Source organism: Diabrotica virgifera, chromosome 1 (assembly GCF_917563875.1).
Source record: "Diabrotica virgifera virgifera chromosome 1, PGI_DIABVI_V3a".
Classification (NCBI taxonomy): domain Eukaryota; kingdom Metazoa; phylum Arthropoda; class Insecta; order Coleoptera; family Chrysomelidae; genus Diabrotica; species Diabrotica virgifera.
This window is the reverse complement of record NC_065443.1, coordinates 227,153,397-227,171,171: the sequence shown is the minus strand read 5'-3', so window position 1 is coordinate 227,171,171 and position 17,775 is coordinate 227,153,397. Positions and strand designations below refer to the sequence as shown.

General features: G+C 34.5%; 2 protein-coding genes across 3 annotated transcripts in view; one reads left to right on the top strand and one right to left on the bottom strand.

Annotated features, from left to right (window-relative positions):
- LOC114329583 (anosmin-1) overlaps nucleotides 1-17,775 on the bottom strand; it is a 242,873-nt gene that overhangs the window by 75,843 nt on the left and 149,255 nt on the right. The window lies entirely within an intron of this gene.
- Nucleotides 1-17,775, top strand: part of LOC114329577 (prothoracicotropic hormone) — a 44,461-nt gene that overhangs the window by 21,864 nt on the left and 4,822 nt on the right. Inside the window, exon 2 of the mRNA XM_050641927.1 lies at nucleotides 7,958-8,149. Coding sequence (XP_050497884.1) covers nucleotides 7,958-8,149 — 192 coding nt within the window. The remainder of the gene's footprint in view (nucleotides 1-7,957; nucleotides 8,150-17,775) is intronic.

The following is a 17,775-nucleotide window of genomic DNA, read 5'->3' as shown; positions in this document are numbered from 1 at the left end:
TTTGCTCCCTAACAAGATCCAAAATACAACACCACCCTAACAAGATCTACCCACCCTACAAGATCCACCCTAACAAGAGCTCGACATCCAGCTGCGTACGAAGATTCTTTGGGAGATATGCCGGCATATCAAGCAGTGGCGAATCTACAGGGAAGGAAAATGGGGAAATTTACCCTCTTCCTGTAATAACAAGTTCCAAAATTAAAGAAAAAAATTTGTTCAATTATACAAATATATTAGATGACATGAAACTGAAACCACAGAAAGACAAATTCAACCCAATAAACATGCTAGTTACGAAAATTAAGGGAACTTAATGCCTATAAGTTATTATTTGTGTCTTTTATGTAATCTGAGTTTATCTTTTTTACGTCTTTTGGTTGGTTTTTCATTGGAAGTTCCCCCTAAGGCTGTCCCCTCTCAAGGCAAATTTCTTGAATCGTCACTGCCTCTGGCATGAAAAAATCTTTAATTCTAGTCTGAAATTCCGAAATGGCAGACTTTGGATATGTCTGACCCCTTCGGCTTTCCCCATGTGTACGCATCTGGTGGCATTAGTTCTGGTAAGTGGAAACTCCCAACATGATCGCGCAGTATTCGAAGAGACTCCCTGGCAGTTTAGCAGGTTGTCCCGGCCTGCTGAAACCATTGTCGATTTTAAGCTTGGAACATTTTCGTGACATTTTCCGTATGACCGAAAATAGTACTCCACCATTAAAATTTTTTCTGCAAAACTTGGTAGCATTCTAAAGCATCTAACATTATCGCGACATTCACATAGGTTATAACGACCTTCGGAAACTATTCAGTACATGCTCAGTACGCTTAGGCGCCTGACACATACAAATTTGAGGCATACGAATTTCAGTACTGTTTATTTTGCCGCATACCGTATTTTTAGAGACAGAAGAAAAGGTGGAACTTACCAATTATTTTTGTATGTCTTTTGCTTTGTATACTATGAAATAAGTCTACTATAATGACTAAGATTTCATCATTTATGCATTTTCAGCTATCTACTGGAGTTTGGTCTGGACCTAGTGCTTTACTATTTTTGCTGTTTTTAATGCCATTTTATCTTCCCCTTTTAATATTATTAAAACCATACCATTTTATACTTCTACTTCGTTCTGTTCTATTGTTTTGAACCATTCATTGATGTATTCTATCCTAAGAACAACCTTAGAAACTGATAAGTTGAATTGCCCAGTTCACTCATGTAACTAGATTGACTATCCATGTTTAAAGTGATACTTATCACACAAGTTCGAAATATTTAGGTTTGGTAAGTTTGCTGATAAGATCTTGATTATCTAGCAGTTCTAACTCTTTATTTACATGGTAATGGGTTTGTTTTTTAATTATTTGGGTTTTTTTTTATTTGGGTTTGTTAATTAACAATATACGATACGCTGATGACACGCTAATAGTAACAGATAACTAAAGACCGGATTATATGTTCCTGTTTTGACTGAAATATGTGCATATATATGTCTGAAATATGAGTAAAATATGTTGAAAATATTCCCTAAAAGTTTAAAATATATTAAAAATATGTGGAATATGTGAAAAACACTTTAGTTAACAATATACCTAAACATTAAACATTAACAATATAAATCCAGCAAACAAGACTTACCCGCTTATTCATTGACAATAAAAATAATATGTGCCCCATAAACTATAGCAATTTAAATAGCTTGTTTAATCGAATTCCCAAAATAAATATCAACTAAAATTGTAACATTATCATTATCAACTGACTATTTTAGCAAATGCTTTGCAGAACACTGTTTCTTCGTTAAAAACTAATTCTGGAACGCCGGAACGGTTTTGATCCAAGAGACCACCAAATAGTTTTTCACTTTAGGCATTTTTAAGAATCACTCGAGCATACAACTAGCACCTCACTTTGTTGTATGTTTCTGAATAATGACAATTTGTGAATGGGAAATATTTCTTGATATAACCGGCTTGAGGTGCCGGCATAACATAAATTATGATGAATCATAAATCATAGTCGTAAAATAAATGGAACTATAATACGCATTGCCTGGAACCCAGAAGCGGGTCTAAAGAAAGAAAAAAATTACCTGCTATTCAATTTGGATGGTGGGTTTTTCCCTAGGTCTGCGACGAATCTTGTGACATCAACAAAAATTTCGCTAAAATTTGTTAAAAATATGCCAAAATATGTCAAACGGTCGAAAATATGTTCAAACTATCCAAATATGTTGAAAAAACGAAAATTTTCTAAATATGTAAAATTAAATTAGTGTCAAACGCCTTTAATTATCATAATTCGTCCACATCCTGAAGCGTTTGATTATATCTTTGATGGTTATCGATATGCAAAAGACATATAATCCGGTCTTTACAGATAACCTAGCAAATTTACAGTATTTGCTGGAAAACATAAACACTCATTCCAACAAGTATGGTCTAAAACTAAACATCAAAAAGACTAAATTTCTGATTGTAACAAAGAAGCTATACACCAGGGAGGTAAGGGATCGGACTTAACAACAATACATCAATCGATCCAAAAGTCAACCTCACCTGCACGAGTGGTAGTCTAAAATTACCTGGTGCCTCCTGCTACATAACAGACGAGGCTCTGGCGACCGAGTATGAGCGGGATAACAGTTACAGGGAGTCAAGGAAATGTGATCCCTACAACTCACCAACCCGCCTGGCCAGCGTGGTGTTTTATGGCTATTTTCCCCAAACTAGCAATGTCGAACTTACAACAAAGCGGAAATGGACCCCAGGTGGGTAGGAGAAATCCGGAGTCCCACATCGGGAAACCGATCAGCCTCATGGATTCTGGGGGAGGCAAAAGCTCGACAAGAACGAATCAGAGAAAACGGAAAAAGAAGGAATGCAACAGAATACATATAGCGACATATAATATCAGATCCATGGCTCAAGATGAAAAGTTGTACGAACTCGAAGAGGAATTAACTAAAATCAAATGGGACATTGTAGGATTGTCAGAGGTCAAAAGAAGAGGAGAAATGTGTATAGACCTAGTATCAGGAAATCGCCTCTATTACAAAGGAGGAGGACGAAACATATGGAGGAATAGGATTTCTGATCAAAGAGAAAATTAAACAAAACGTAATCGAGTATAAGAGCATATCAGATAGAGTAGGATATATCATACTAGAAATTGACAGGAAGACAAGAATGAAACTAATACAAGTATATGCTCCAACAACAACACATGATGAGGAAGAAATTGATAACTTTTATGATGACATCACCACAGCAATGGAAGACAAAAATATAAAAACAACAATCGTTATGGGAGATTTTAACGCAAAAATCGGAAAGAAAATGGAAGACTCAGAAAACAAAATAGGAAACTACGGACTTGGATCAAGGAATATTAGGGGCGAAAGACTACTAGAATATTTGGAACAACAAAACCTTCATGCAATAAATACATACTTTAATAAGAAGCCAAACCGAAAATGGACATGGGTCTCCCCAAACGGGGTGACAAAAAATGAAATAGACTACTTCCTCTGCCAAAATAAACAAATCTTCGAAGACGTAACTGCACTTAATAAATTCTCAACTGGCCTCGACCACCGCATACTACGAGCCAAAATAGAAATAAGCAAACTAGCGACGCAGAAATCTAGAAGAAAACCAACGGCTATTGACTATAGCAGAACAAGACAAAACGCAGAAGAATATAGACAGACTTTAAGGGAAAAATATAATCAACAAGTAGCAAAGGCAGAGTCAGAAATTAATAAGATCAATGAAGAAATGAAAGAAAAACTCTTGGAAGCGGGAATGAAAATTGCCAAAAAACTAACAACAAAAGAAAATAGATTAAGTAGCGGGACAGTTAAATTAATGGAAAGTAGACGAAAACTAATAAGCGAAAACAAAAGAAACACAGTAGAATACGTAGAACTAAACAAACTTATTAGAAGAAAAACCAGAGAGGATCTAAGAAAACACACTGAAAATGAAATCGAGAAAGTAATTGAGAGAAATAAGGGCCTAAAATGCTTACGACCAAATTTAGGGAAACCACTACTCATTTCAATAAAGGATGAAACAGGACGGGAAGAGAGGAGAAAAGATAAGATATCAGAAGAAGTAGAAAGGTTTTATAAAGAACTATACACCTCAAAGAAAGACGCAAACTTCAACACTCAGGAATATATCAAGAAAACAATCACGAATGTAAACTCAGAAACACTACCAAAAATAGAAAATTATGAAATAGAAGCAGCACTATCACAATTAAAGAACAACAAAGCACCAGGACCAGATGGAATCCTTGCTGAAATGTTGAAAGAAGGGAAAGAAGAAATCTTACAAACATTAAGAAATCTGTTTAATCAGTGTCTACATAAAGGAGAAATACCCGACGAATGGAACGAAAATCTTACAATCCTGCTATTTAAGAAAGGCGACAGAAAGGACATAAAAAATTACAGACCCATCTCACTGCTGTCGCAAACGTATAAAATATTCATGAGGATTATCAACAACAGACTAACACACAAATTGGACTCGTATCAACCCGTAGAGCAGGCAGGATTCCGAAAGGGATATAGCACCACTGACCATCTTCTAACAATTAGGACACTAATAGAAAAAGCTAACGAATACCATATAGATCTGCACTTAGCGTTCGTTGACTACGAAAAAGCATTTGACAGCGTGGAAATGTGGGCAATAGAAAAAGCTATAAACAACTGTCGAATAGATTCCAGATACAGAATGCTAATACATAATATATATATAAGAAAGCAACAATGACAGTACAATTGGAAGAAACCACAAAACCCATACCAATTAACAGAGGAGTGCGACAGGGAGATGTTATTTCTCCTAAACTATTTACATTAGTACTGGAAGATGTTTTCAAAACAATGGAATGGACAAACATGGGAATAAACATAAATGGAAAGAAACTAAACCACCTAAGATATGCAGACGATGTAGTAGTCATAGCATCAAGTTTTGAAGAACTACAAACCATGCTAACCGAACTATCAAATGAATCCGAACAAATAGGTCTAAAAATGAATTTTGCCAAAACAAAAACAATGACAAACACACAAGACAATAGAAACGTAATACTAAACGACACCACAATAGAAGCGGTTAATGATTATATATATTTGGGACAGATTATAAAAATAAATAAGGAAAACCAAACAGCGGAGGTAAAAAGAAGGGTCAGATTAGCCTGGGCAGGATTTGGAAAATTAAAATGGGTCCTAAAGAATAAAAAAATACAACAATACTTAAAAACAAGAGTGTTTGACCAGTGCATACTCCCAATTCTCACATACGCATGCCAAACATGGACCTTGACCAAGGCAAACATGGATAAAATAATAAAGACACAAAGAGCCATGGAGAGAGGAATGTTAGGAGTAAAATTGACAGACAAAAAGCAAAACAACTGGGTCAGAAATAGAACAAAAGTCAAAGACGCAGGTCAACATATAACCAGGCTAAAATGGAGCTTCGCAGGTCATAACGCTAGACAAACGGACAATAGGTGGAATAGCACGATACAACAATGGAGACCATGGACAGGAAAGAGAGCAAGAGGACGACCCCAGATGAGATGGGGAGACGACATTAAAAAGATAGGAGGAACGCACTGGAAACAGAAAGCACTAAAAAGAAGCGAATGGAGGAAACTGGGGGAAGCCTATGTTCAGAATTGGACGAATTAAAGGGCAAAAGAAGAAGAAGCTATACACCAATGTGAAGTTAACCATAAATAATAAGCAAGTTGAGCAAGAGTAACGTCCTACAAATATTTACGGGTTTGGTTCACTGATACTAATGACCAGACAAGAGAAATTAAGAGGCGAATAGAAATTGCGAGACAATCATTTATCAAAATGAAAAAGTTCCTATGCTGCCGAGACATAAATGTGAAATTAAGAACGACAATGTTAAGGTGCTATGTTTTCTTCGTACTTTTGTACGGCATGGAAGCTTGGACACTGAAAAAGATAAACATCAAAAACATTGAAGATGTGGTACTACAGGAGAATGTGGAGAATGCCATGGACACATAGAGTAACAAATCAAGATGTTTTACTGAAGTTGGGGAAGGAATGCGAAATCATAAAAGCAATACAAACGAGAAAACTGGAATATCTAGGCCACATAATGAGAGGGGAAAAGTACTCCCTGCTAAGGCTCATAATCCAAGGAAAATTCTCTGGAAAGAGAAATGTGGGACGCAGGAGGATTTCCTGGTTGCGAAATTTAAGGGAGTGATACGGATGCAGTTCAATACAATTGTTCAGAGCTGCAGCCAACAAAATTAATATTGCTGTGATGGTAACCAACCTCCGATAGGAGATGGTACTGCAAGAAGAAGAAGGGGTTGCTTTTCATGACCCTTGGCAATTTAATTTATGTCTTGTCTTTGTAAAATTGCAGTTATGTAAATACAGTCCCATATTTGTATACTATAAGACATTGCTGGTGTGTATCATCTTTAATTGTATTGATTGTACTACGAGTATATTGGATTGTATCGCGTTTGATTCTATATTGTAAACATTTTACTAATATCCTGTTTCTTAAATCTCAGTTTCAGTTCCTCAATCTTCTTCTCAGTAAGATGTTCTATATATTATAGGTATTTAACTGTTATCGTGTAAGGTTACACTATAACTAGGTGATTATTTACTTGCTTATAAGTGCATTAGATATAGGTAGATTTGCCTTTATTAATTTTTATGCACTATTTGTTATTTCAAGTACATATTTATGTTGTTTCCTGCGTTTTGGAGGTACCTGGTCGACTCTTTTAATGGCTGTCCAACAATTACTATTGTAGTATCTGCCGCAAATATGATTAATTCAATATTTATCGCAAGAGGAATGTCACAAATTTTCAATACATATAGTGTTGGTTGTTAGTCACAGGAAACTGCCTTGTGACATTCCTGCTTTGATCAGCCGTAGTTCTTAAATTTCGCTTTTTTTTAGTAAATCACTTGTGTGTCACACTTTATTAATACTCTTGCGATGCATAGCAGTTAGCATGTCTAAGAAAATGGCTGATGATATTTTATTTTCTTCAAACGATCTCTTTGTAACATTTGTTGTGCAGGATACTTGATCTATTGTTGAACATTTATTATGAAATATAAGCTTATAGGGTGGAATGATTTCTTTTTGGTCAAGTATAAATTGTGTTCCTATTAAGAGTATCTTCTCAAATAGTTTGAAGACAATTGGTAGCAATGATATTGGTCGGCTCTCGAGGTTTGGAGATCATGCTTAGTTCAGCTGTTTTCCACGTTATTTTTGCGTATTATAGCTCGAGTACTGCATTTAGAAAGTTTTTGAGTGTAACGATGGTCTTGCTATGTAATTGCTGCAGGATTTTTCCTGCTATTAAGTCAACTGGCGGGCCATTTTGGGATTGATTTTATTTTTATTAATTTGCCTACTTATTTGCAGGTAGCGGACCTTATTATTCATTGACCAGTACTGTTATGTTTGTGTTTTATATCTTATACATCATCGTTTTCAACTTAATATTATTATTTTCCATATTGCTACGAAACTAAAAAAATCGAAATTATATTTTAAACTACCTCGTATAATATTACATAACCTTATATTTAAGAAAGACAACATCGAGGAGTATCAAAAAATTAGTGTAAAAATATACAGGGTATTCCATTTAAAAAACATAAATTTTTGTCGTGCTGTTAATACGGGTAGCCCTGTATATTTAAAAATATTGTTAAATTATAGTGCTATATGTGGTTCAACTTTTATCTCATTGACTTTACTTTTTTCGCATCTCTTACGACAAAGGAGTAATTGCATTTCCTCGCACTAATGCCACACCCTGTATATATTTAGAGATTGTATTTTTTCTTGAAATCTAATTAAAAAATCTGGAATATAGCTTTGACTAAATTATTTTTATTTCTAGATCTATTTGAATGTGCTGCTCTTAATTTTCCTGCAACTCAGCAATGGATTCGAGTACACTTTTTTGGATGACAAAGCTGAAAATCAACTCTACGATGAAAATGAGAATAAAATAGACGACAGAAAGTTTAATAAAAGGATAGAAAAGTTGACAATGCCCAATGAGGGTTTCAAAAGAAATTTTCGAACTTCGGTAATTCCTAAAAAATATTTTTTGCTTTTACTAAAGTGTATACTAGATTTACTATTCTAACTGGAAAATAAGCCACAATTTAACTTAAAAAATGATTTTATTGACGTTTCGACTCCACCTCGTATGTCGTTATCAAAATACAAAATATTATTAAATTAAACAAAATTGTTGTTGCTTAGTAAAAGAATTCTTCTAATAATTTAATTTAATCTGACTCATTCATATCGACAATTCAGACATTTTAAAGTAGAAGATTTTAAAAAATGATATTGCCAATATTTATGAGATGCGTTCCTGGGACGACTTTATTTAAAGGTAGTTCATTCGATTACATAAAATCAACTTTAACTCAAGAATATCCGTCACAAAAAAATCATAGCATGTGATTTGTCTTTAAAAAAACGACCACAAGCAATGGTGACAGTAAAATTCTCGCGTTAAGCGCTGGTTTCCTCGAAAGCGGCACCGACAAACTGCGACCGTAGCACTGCGATGAATTACGTCAGATTACGGTGAAAAATTCAAGGTTCTTCACTGCGGCAATGGAATGTGCACACTCAGCAAGCGGTGGCTTCCAACGCATCCTTGGAAACCACCGCTATTATTTTGCATGGTTCAGTTTTTTATGACGTCATTCATCGCAGTGTTACGGTCGCAGTTTGTCGGCACCGCTTTCGAGGAAACCAGCGCTTTAGTGATTTCATAGTAGATCACGAGGAAAAACAAGGAAAAAACCTCGTGATACTATCCCGACATTGTAAGCATTTTGTCTTACATTCAGTTTACTCTCAACACTAACACTAAACTCTGATGTTATATTTATGTTATTTTCAATTATAAACAATATTAATAATACATAGATATACAGGGTGTCCAGAGACTCTACCGACAAACGAATACAGGAGATTCCTCAGATATTTTTAAGACAATTTAACCCAATTCACTTAGTCCGAAAATGCTTCCTAAGGGAGCTAGAGCTATTTGAAGATGGCGTCTGGTAATTAGTTTTTCTTAAATACCTACGGAACGCTTTTATTTAGAAAAACAAAAATTGGTTTGCGTATTTATATTCTAGAGATAAATCGATTCCATCCATTGCAAATTTCTAGTACCGGTCATAGGCGTCCGTTTTGGGTAGGGCAACGGTTACTTTATCGCATAACTTTTTTTCTTTAACTTTTAAGCATTTTTGACTCTGGATTATTAAATTGTAAGGTATTCTTGTACTAAAAGGTTCTCTTGTTTTAAGTCGATAGGATACACCGTTTTCTAGAAAAATCGATTTGAAAATTTTTCGATTTTTAAATAAAAAAAAACTAAAAAGGGGAAGTTTCCTAGGTTGGCTGTATACCATATAGTTAAAAAACTCTAACATGAACTAAAAACCACTTCTATGTAATTGGTATCTATATTTATTAAAATTTTTAAAAATCCCAATGTATTGAATAAAATGTGTCCAATTCAGAACATTTTCGGACCTATCAGTCCATCATCAGTGAATTCGAATACTTGCTAAATAGCCCCAGAACCAAACAATGACTGAATTTATAATTCAATCTACATTATGTCATAGTAATATTGAACAGGCTAAACGCCGATGTCAAAAGATATAACCTCCGGGAACATGGTGAAACCCTATCAGGAAACTTAAACAACCATCTTAGGCCAACGTTGACTACCAAGTCAACTTGGTAGTTGGCTTGTTGACTTCGTAGTCAACGTTGGCCTAAGATGGTTGTTTAAGTTTCCTGGTAGGGTTTCACCATGTTCCCGGAGGTTATATCTTTTAACATCGGCGTTTAGCCTGTTCAATATTACTATGACATACATAATGTAGATTGAATTATAAATTCAACCATTGTTTGGTTTTGGGGCTATTTAGCAAGTATTCGAATTCACTGATGATGGACTGATAGGTCCGAAAACGTTCTGAATTGGACACATTTTATTCAATCCATTGGGATTTTTAAAATTTTTAATAAATATACCAATTACATAGAAGTGGTTTTTACTTCATGTTAGAGTTAAAAAAAAAATTAAAAAAATATTTAGAAAAACGAAAACTTGTACGTTTAATTATATTCCCGAGATGAATCGATTTCAATAATTGTGAACTTCTAGTATCAGTCATATGCGTCGGTTTTGGGTAGGTCAACGGTTATTTTATCGCATAACTTTTTTGTCTTTAATTTTTAAGCATTTTTGACACTAGATTATTAAATTATGAGGTATTCTAGTAGTAAAAGTTACTCTTGCTTTAAGTTGGTAAAATACACCGTTTTTTTTTTGAAAATTTTTTTCAATTTTTTTTTTCAAATTTAAGACACGAAAAATTTTCAAATAGATTTTTCTAGAAAACGGTGTGTCCTGCCGACTTAAATCAAGAGTACCTTTTAGTACTAGCATAACTCACAATTTAATAATCCAAAGTAAAAAATGCTTAAAATTTAAAGACAAAAAAGTTATGCGATAAAATAACCGTTACCCTACCCAAAACGGACACCTGTGACCGGTACTATAAATTCGCAATGGATGGAATCGATTTATCTCTGGAAGATAAATATGCGTACCAATTTTTGTTTTGTAACTAGAAGAGTTCTGGAGATATTTAGGAAAAACTAATTACAAGACGCCATTTTCAAAGAGCTCTAACTCCCTTAGGAAGCATTTTCGAATTAACTGAATTTGGTTAAATTGTCTTAAAATTACCTGAGGAATCTCCTGTCTTCGTTTGTCGGTAGAGTTTCTGGACACCCTGTATAAACAATATCTTTAAATATAGTCGTCCCAGGAACGCAACTCATAAATATTGGCAATATCATTTTAAAGTCTTCTACTTTAAAATGTATAATATATGTCTGATTGCCGATATGAATGAGTCAGATCAAATTAAGTTATTAGAAGAATTTTTTTACTAAGCACCAGCATTTTAGTTTAATTTAGAAATATTTTGTATTTTGATAACGACGTCCGAGGTGGAAGTCGAAAAGCCAATAAAATCATTTTTTAAGTTAAATTGTGGCTTATTTCCCAGTTAGCATAATAAATTACATAAATGCCATAAAGAAATAGCATTATAACAATGTATACTGTGTACTAGATGGGAATTGAAACATGTCAGAGATTAATAATTTAGTATACTTGTTTTGTTTTTTGTAGCGTGATGTATGACTTATTTGGAATTTTCAAACTGATAAGAGATTGCTATTTAATACTCGCGTACGAATAATATACAGTGTGTCAATTTGAAAAGTTGCCACCCCATATAATTTGGTCCCTATAGAAAATCTAGAAATATGCAAAAACACGTCATTTTATTTTCGAGGGGGGACATTTTGTAGACCAGTTTTCAACTAAATCACATCAACCCTATAGCGGGGGCAGACACAATACCCAAAATCTTTAATGGAAAGGGGGGTTGAGTGATACCTCATTTTGAAGGTCATTAAATTACCTTTTCAAAAATACCACATGCCTCATATTTATTTTCTGTACTTTTGGAAAAAACTTGGACTCAATACTCTAAAAAATTTTGGAGTTCTGAACTCGATACTTAATATCTTTACGGTTTTACTTGATTTTTCCAAAAATACTTAAAAAAGACTAAATACTTCAACACCCCAAAAAAAAAATTAAATTTGGAGTTCAATACTCCAAAAAATTTTTTTGGAGTTCTGAACTCAATATTTAGTATCTGTACGGTTTCACTTGATTTTTCCAAAATTACTGAAAAGAAATATAATGGATGTGGTATTTTTGAAAAGGTAATCGAACGATCTTTAAAATGAGGTATCACTCAACCCCCCTTTCCATTAAAGATTTTGGGGGTTGCGTCTGCCCCCGCTAGAGGGTTAGTGTAATTTGGTTGAAAACTGGTCTATAAAATGTCCCCCTCACAAAAAATTTGACGTGTTTTTGTATATTTTTAGATTTTATATAGGGACCAAATTATAGGGGGTGGCAACTTTTCAAATTGACACCCTATATGGTTGTGAAACTGTTTTCTTGTGGCATGTCTCTAAGTTAAATATTGTGTTTATATTCATTAATTGTTCATTATAGTCAATTGTGGCTCAATCCCATATAAACACAATATTTGTGTTACAAAATATATGTTTACTATTTATGTAACTTTTCCAAATCTTCCTTGTTTTTTCTATTCTTTGCTTTCTTTACTCCTTTTTTATTTGATTATTTCGGCCTTACTTTTCCTGTATTTTATTATCTGCTGATATTTCCCAGAGACGTTTTTTTACTATTTGTGTTTCCATGATTTAATTAAACATTTCACTATCTTTGGAGCTTTCAACTTATTTATAATTTAATATTGTACTTTTTCTACCCTCATACTATACTCCTTCTCAGAGGCATCTATCAGTGCGTCACAAGTGACAGAAAAAAAGGTAGGTCCGTGATACATACACATTTATAATATTTATTCCACTTGTTGATAGATGGCGCTATAATCGTAAAAAACGATTTAGGTATTTACCCATTATTTACCTATTACATATCTATACGACTATAATTTTTAAAGTTCTTCTCAGTCTTTCAGTGTGTCATTCATGATGTTATATATGATTTTAAGAATTTAGAGAATCATGGAATCATAGCACGACATTTTAGTTAAATCTGACAGTTGTCAGAATCGTAATCGTAATTTGGTATAAAAACAAATCAATTGTGTTTATTTCATTTATAAAAAGGAACGTTTTTTGATTTGTATAGAGTCTTACAAATTGTACAGATTAAGGTCGTATAGATAATACATAAATCATTTTTTGTTCGATTATAGCGACATCTATCAACAACTAGAATAAATGTTATAAATGACTTTAATCACGGACGTACCTTTTTTTCTGTCACTTACAACTTAATGCGTTGGAAAGAAATCGAAAAACTGTGACGCACTGGAAGATGCCTCTGAGAAGGAGCATACATACAGTTGAGTCCACGAGTCTTTACCCGTGCGTCATTAATACCTGGCGAGATAAAACACATACTTTTTATCTAGCATCCTTCTCTTTCACGCATGAAAATAATGACAAACCAGCTGCCGCCTGTTATTAAGTAAACACACATGTTATTTTTATGAACGATCTAGACTCAGTGCATTAAAAAGAGATAGGTACAAAGAAAGACGATTGGGGATGTTTTCACATATTTTAAGTACAATTTCTGACGTTTTGGTTTATTTACTTTTGTGGCTAAAGATTTGTTAATGTTGTTCTGAAGCTATTTTCTTGTGGCATTTTTTTTTACAAAATTAATAAAGGTTTGTTGAATTTTTTGCTGTTATTTTGTCAAATTTTTGTATTTTGAAGTTTTTTTATAGTATACAAATAAATTTTATGATAAGTTTATGTTATTTTACGATAAATTTTGACAACGTACAAAGCTAACCTCGTTGACACAGTTAAGGAATGCTTATGTTTAATGTTCCGCCAAAGTGAATAAAATAACAAAAAGAAAATATGTTATTGAATTTTTTTATAAATAGTTTATTTATTTATTAATCAATGATAATAAAAGAATTTATTAAGCTACTTCAAACGTGCAAATAAGCTAATTATGCAGCAAAATTTTAAAGCAAATCTTAAATTTGACATTCTATTTATTTGATAACGTCAAATATTATACTATAACCCGTGATCGCAATAAAGCCCACTTTCTGTCACTTGCTGTTGCGTTTAGTAAATTTCCGACTTTTTCGTATGCTTTAAATGATAACGCACGGGTAAAGACTCGCGGACTCAACTGTACTATAATATATCAATTATGATATGGATTATGATGTCACTACCTGTATCATAATGAACTTCATTATGATACAGTTTTTCATTACGATACAGATTTTTAACCAATAGAATCGCGATATGGCATCTGCGATAAAGGTGACACATGCGCAGTCACAAATGGCGAGTCAAAAACTGCTTTGGCAGTTCTCAATATGTAAACAAAGTGTCAAACTGACAAGCTACTTAATTTGTTTGCGTTACAAAATTAATAAATTTGAATATATTTTTTGCTGTGAATGATCATAGAAAAAATCGTGTATACAACTTGTATTTAATTATCATTATGAAGCTCGTACTCTATACGAAACTCGCCGCTAGGCGGCTCGTTTCGTATCCCTCATACTCGCTTCATAATGAACATCATTAAATGCTCGCTGCATAATATACTATTATTCTACAGTATATTTTATAGCACTCAGCATTTCAAACTATTTTACTGAAATTGGTGTGTATAGTCTACCTTTTGGCCAATGTGATTTAAAAACCACTGAAATAAGATGAAACTAGCAATCAAATTACCAGTGGTAGAAAAAAATATATTCTCTATTTCTTGTGGCATTCTAGTATGTAATTTACTATTTCATTTGTAGTCCAGAGAAATAAGATTTTTCTCGTGACACATCCCCCTCCAGGCCAAAACCAAATTCTTTGAGTAGTATGGACATCTATATTAATAACCTATATGTTTCCTGCAGCCGATTTTGATGATATACATAGTTATAAACAATTGAAGATCGAAAACGGTAAATTTTCGCTTTTTTGGTCTATTACTAAGAAGTAAGTAAGAAGCATTCTAAACAAATTTGAGAATAAGAAACTCAGAAACTCATAAACCATATAAAAAACTTCAATATGGCGTTCGCTGAATATGTCTATCCTTATTTGTTGCTTAGAAAATTGCAAAATAATAATAATAATAATAATAATAATAATAATAATAATCATAATAAGCATAATAATAATAATAATAATAAGATACTCAAGACACTCAAGATACGATCCAGAAAACAACACAGCCCAATAGTGCCTGGATACATTAAAACAAAGACTCTCAGTTTATTCAGGACGACTAAGAAGGTACAAAGTGAGTAACAACCGAAAATCCGACAATGCCCTTTTTGAGACTGCTGAGAAGGCGTTCTATCGGAAACTCAATTCCACCGTAGAAAATCTCGATAAGTCTTACCCAAGCCAAGAAGAAATTCATGAGTTTTGGGGAAATCAACTTTCCACACCAGCTGCTCTTAACAACAATGCTGGATGGATAGAAGATGCGGCACAGAACTGCCAACACTACACTACTACTCTCTACGAACCCTTCACCACTGAAGAAGTCTCAAATATCATCAAAGAGCTTCATAACTGGAAATCTCCTGGACCAGACGGAGTTCAAAACTTTTGGCTCAAGAAGTTCTCGAGTGCTCATGAATGCTTATCAACACTAATTAATCGTGTTATTTCTAATCCGCAGGATATACCATCATTCCTAACTCAGGGAACCACTTATTTAATACCGAAGGATCAAAATAACACCCAAGATCCAGCAAAATACCGCCCAATTACTTGCCTTCCAACTTTGTATAAATTGGTCACATCCTGTGTAGCCCGGCGTATATACCAACACTGTGCTCTGAACAATATCATAGAGCCTCAACAGAAAGGATGCGCTAAGGGTTCCATGGGTTGCAAAGAACAACTTATCATCGACTCAGTCATTTCTAATCAAGCATATTCCAAAAAGAGGAATCTATTTACTGCTTTTATTGATTACAAGAAGGCCTTTGATTCAGTGCCGCATGAATGGCTTATAGATATATTGAGAATATATAAAGTCGATGATAATATAGTGACCTTTTTACAACATATAATGACAGAGTGGAAAACTAGAATTCACCTTCAAATACCTGGTGAAAGTAACATCGAAACTGAAAATATCGTAATCAGCCGGGGCCTGTTTCAAGGAGATTCGTTGAGTCCTCTGTGGTTCTGTCTAGCTATGAACCCACTATCTCAGCTATTGAACTCCTCAGATGCAGGTTTTAGCATCAAAAATAACAACAATGTGGTGGCGAAGCTTAATCATTTATTGTACATGGATGATTTGAAATTAATGGCTTCCACTCGAAACCAACTCGACGAGATGCTAAAAACTGTAGAAACTTTTTCTAATGATATTAATATGCACTTCGGACTAGATAAGTGTCGTATTTTAAATATAGTCAGAGGAAAGGTACAGCCCGGAGGATTCGATATGCAAAGTGGCCAGAACATCGAGGCCATGGGTGAAAACGATATGTATAAATATCTTGGAGTAAAGCAAGCGCGGAAAATTGACCATAAACAAATGAAAACAGAGATAACTACTGAGTTTATACGAAGGGTAAAACAGCTGCTTCGCTCACACCTTAACAGTAGAAATTTGTTTAAGGCACTAAACACCTACGCATGTTCCGCGCTTAGCTACTCATTTGGTATTGTAAAGTGGACAAAAACAGATATAGAAGCTCTTCAGCGAAAAGTACGAACACACCTCACAAAGGCACAAAAACACCATCCTAAAAGTGCAGTAGAAAGAACAACATTACCACGGAATCTAGGAGGAAGAGGACTTATGGATATAGGTGAGCAATTAGATAAACAAATTGCTAATTTAAGAACTTATTTTCAGATGCAGGCTGAGACATCTACTCTACATCGCGCTATCTGCGCAGTAGATGACACAACACCGATCAAACTGAGGGAACCAGAAATGCGCATAAACCATCTTACTAAGGACGAAAAAGTGCGCGCCTGGATGGGTAAACCTCTGCACGGGCGACATCCCAATGAAGTCAGCCAAGATTATGTCGACAATATAGCGTCGAACTACTGGTTGACATCAGGAAAGATGTTCCCTGAGACGGAGGGTTCATTACTGGCCATTCAGGATCAGGTTATACCAACCAGAAATTACCTGAAATATATCATCAAAGACCCTCAGGTTCAAAACGACAGATGCCGATATGGATGTCAAGCCCAAGAAACCATCCAACATCTTACAGGGGGCTGCCAGGCATTTGCTGCAACTGAATACAAGGAACGGCATGACGCAGTGGGAAAAATCCTTCATCAAGAGATAGCTATCAAGCTGGGACTTCTCCAAACAGAGCATCTCCCGTATTATCAATACGTCCCTGAGAGTATGCTTGAGGATGGCAACTACAAGCTATACTGGGACCGCACTGTGCTCACAGACCAAACAGTGGCACATAATAGACCAGATCTCGTACTAGTTAATAAATTAACAAGACAAACAACACTAATTGATGTGGCGATACCTAACAACAATAATCTACGTAGTAAATTTACTGAAAAGATCGCCAAGTACAGAGATCTAGAAATTCAAATACGGAGGCAATGGAGAATGCAAAGTACCCAGACGATACCGATTATTATGTCTACTACTGGAGTCATTCCGAAGACCCTCCTCGAAAGCATAAAAAAGCTGGGTCTGAATGAACATCTTTATAAGACCATGCAGAAAGCTGTACTACTCGCGACGGCCAGATGCGTAAGAACATTTCTGGGAGATACACCTGCATTCCAAGTCACCTAGGGCTCGATAACACGGAAAGAGTCCCACCAGAGCTCAATCCTTTTGATACCGTAGGTATCTGGGATGAGTCAATTTTCCCCTTAGAGGGAGTGTGAGCCGTATGGCTAAATCTGGATAATAATAATAATGTTTATTTACTTCTCATTATGGCTGACATATAACAAATAAATAGTTAGTAAATAAACAAAAAAGATGAAATTCCCTGATGAACCAGAGGTTGTGCTCAGGGATTA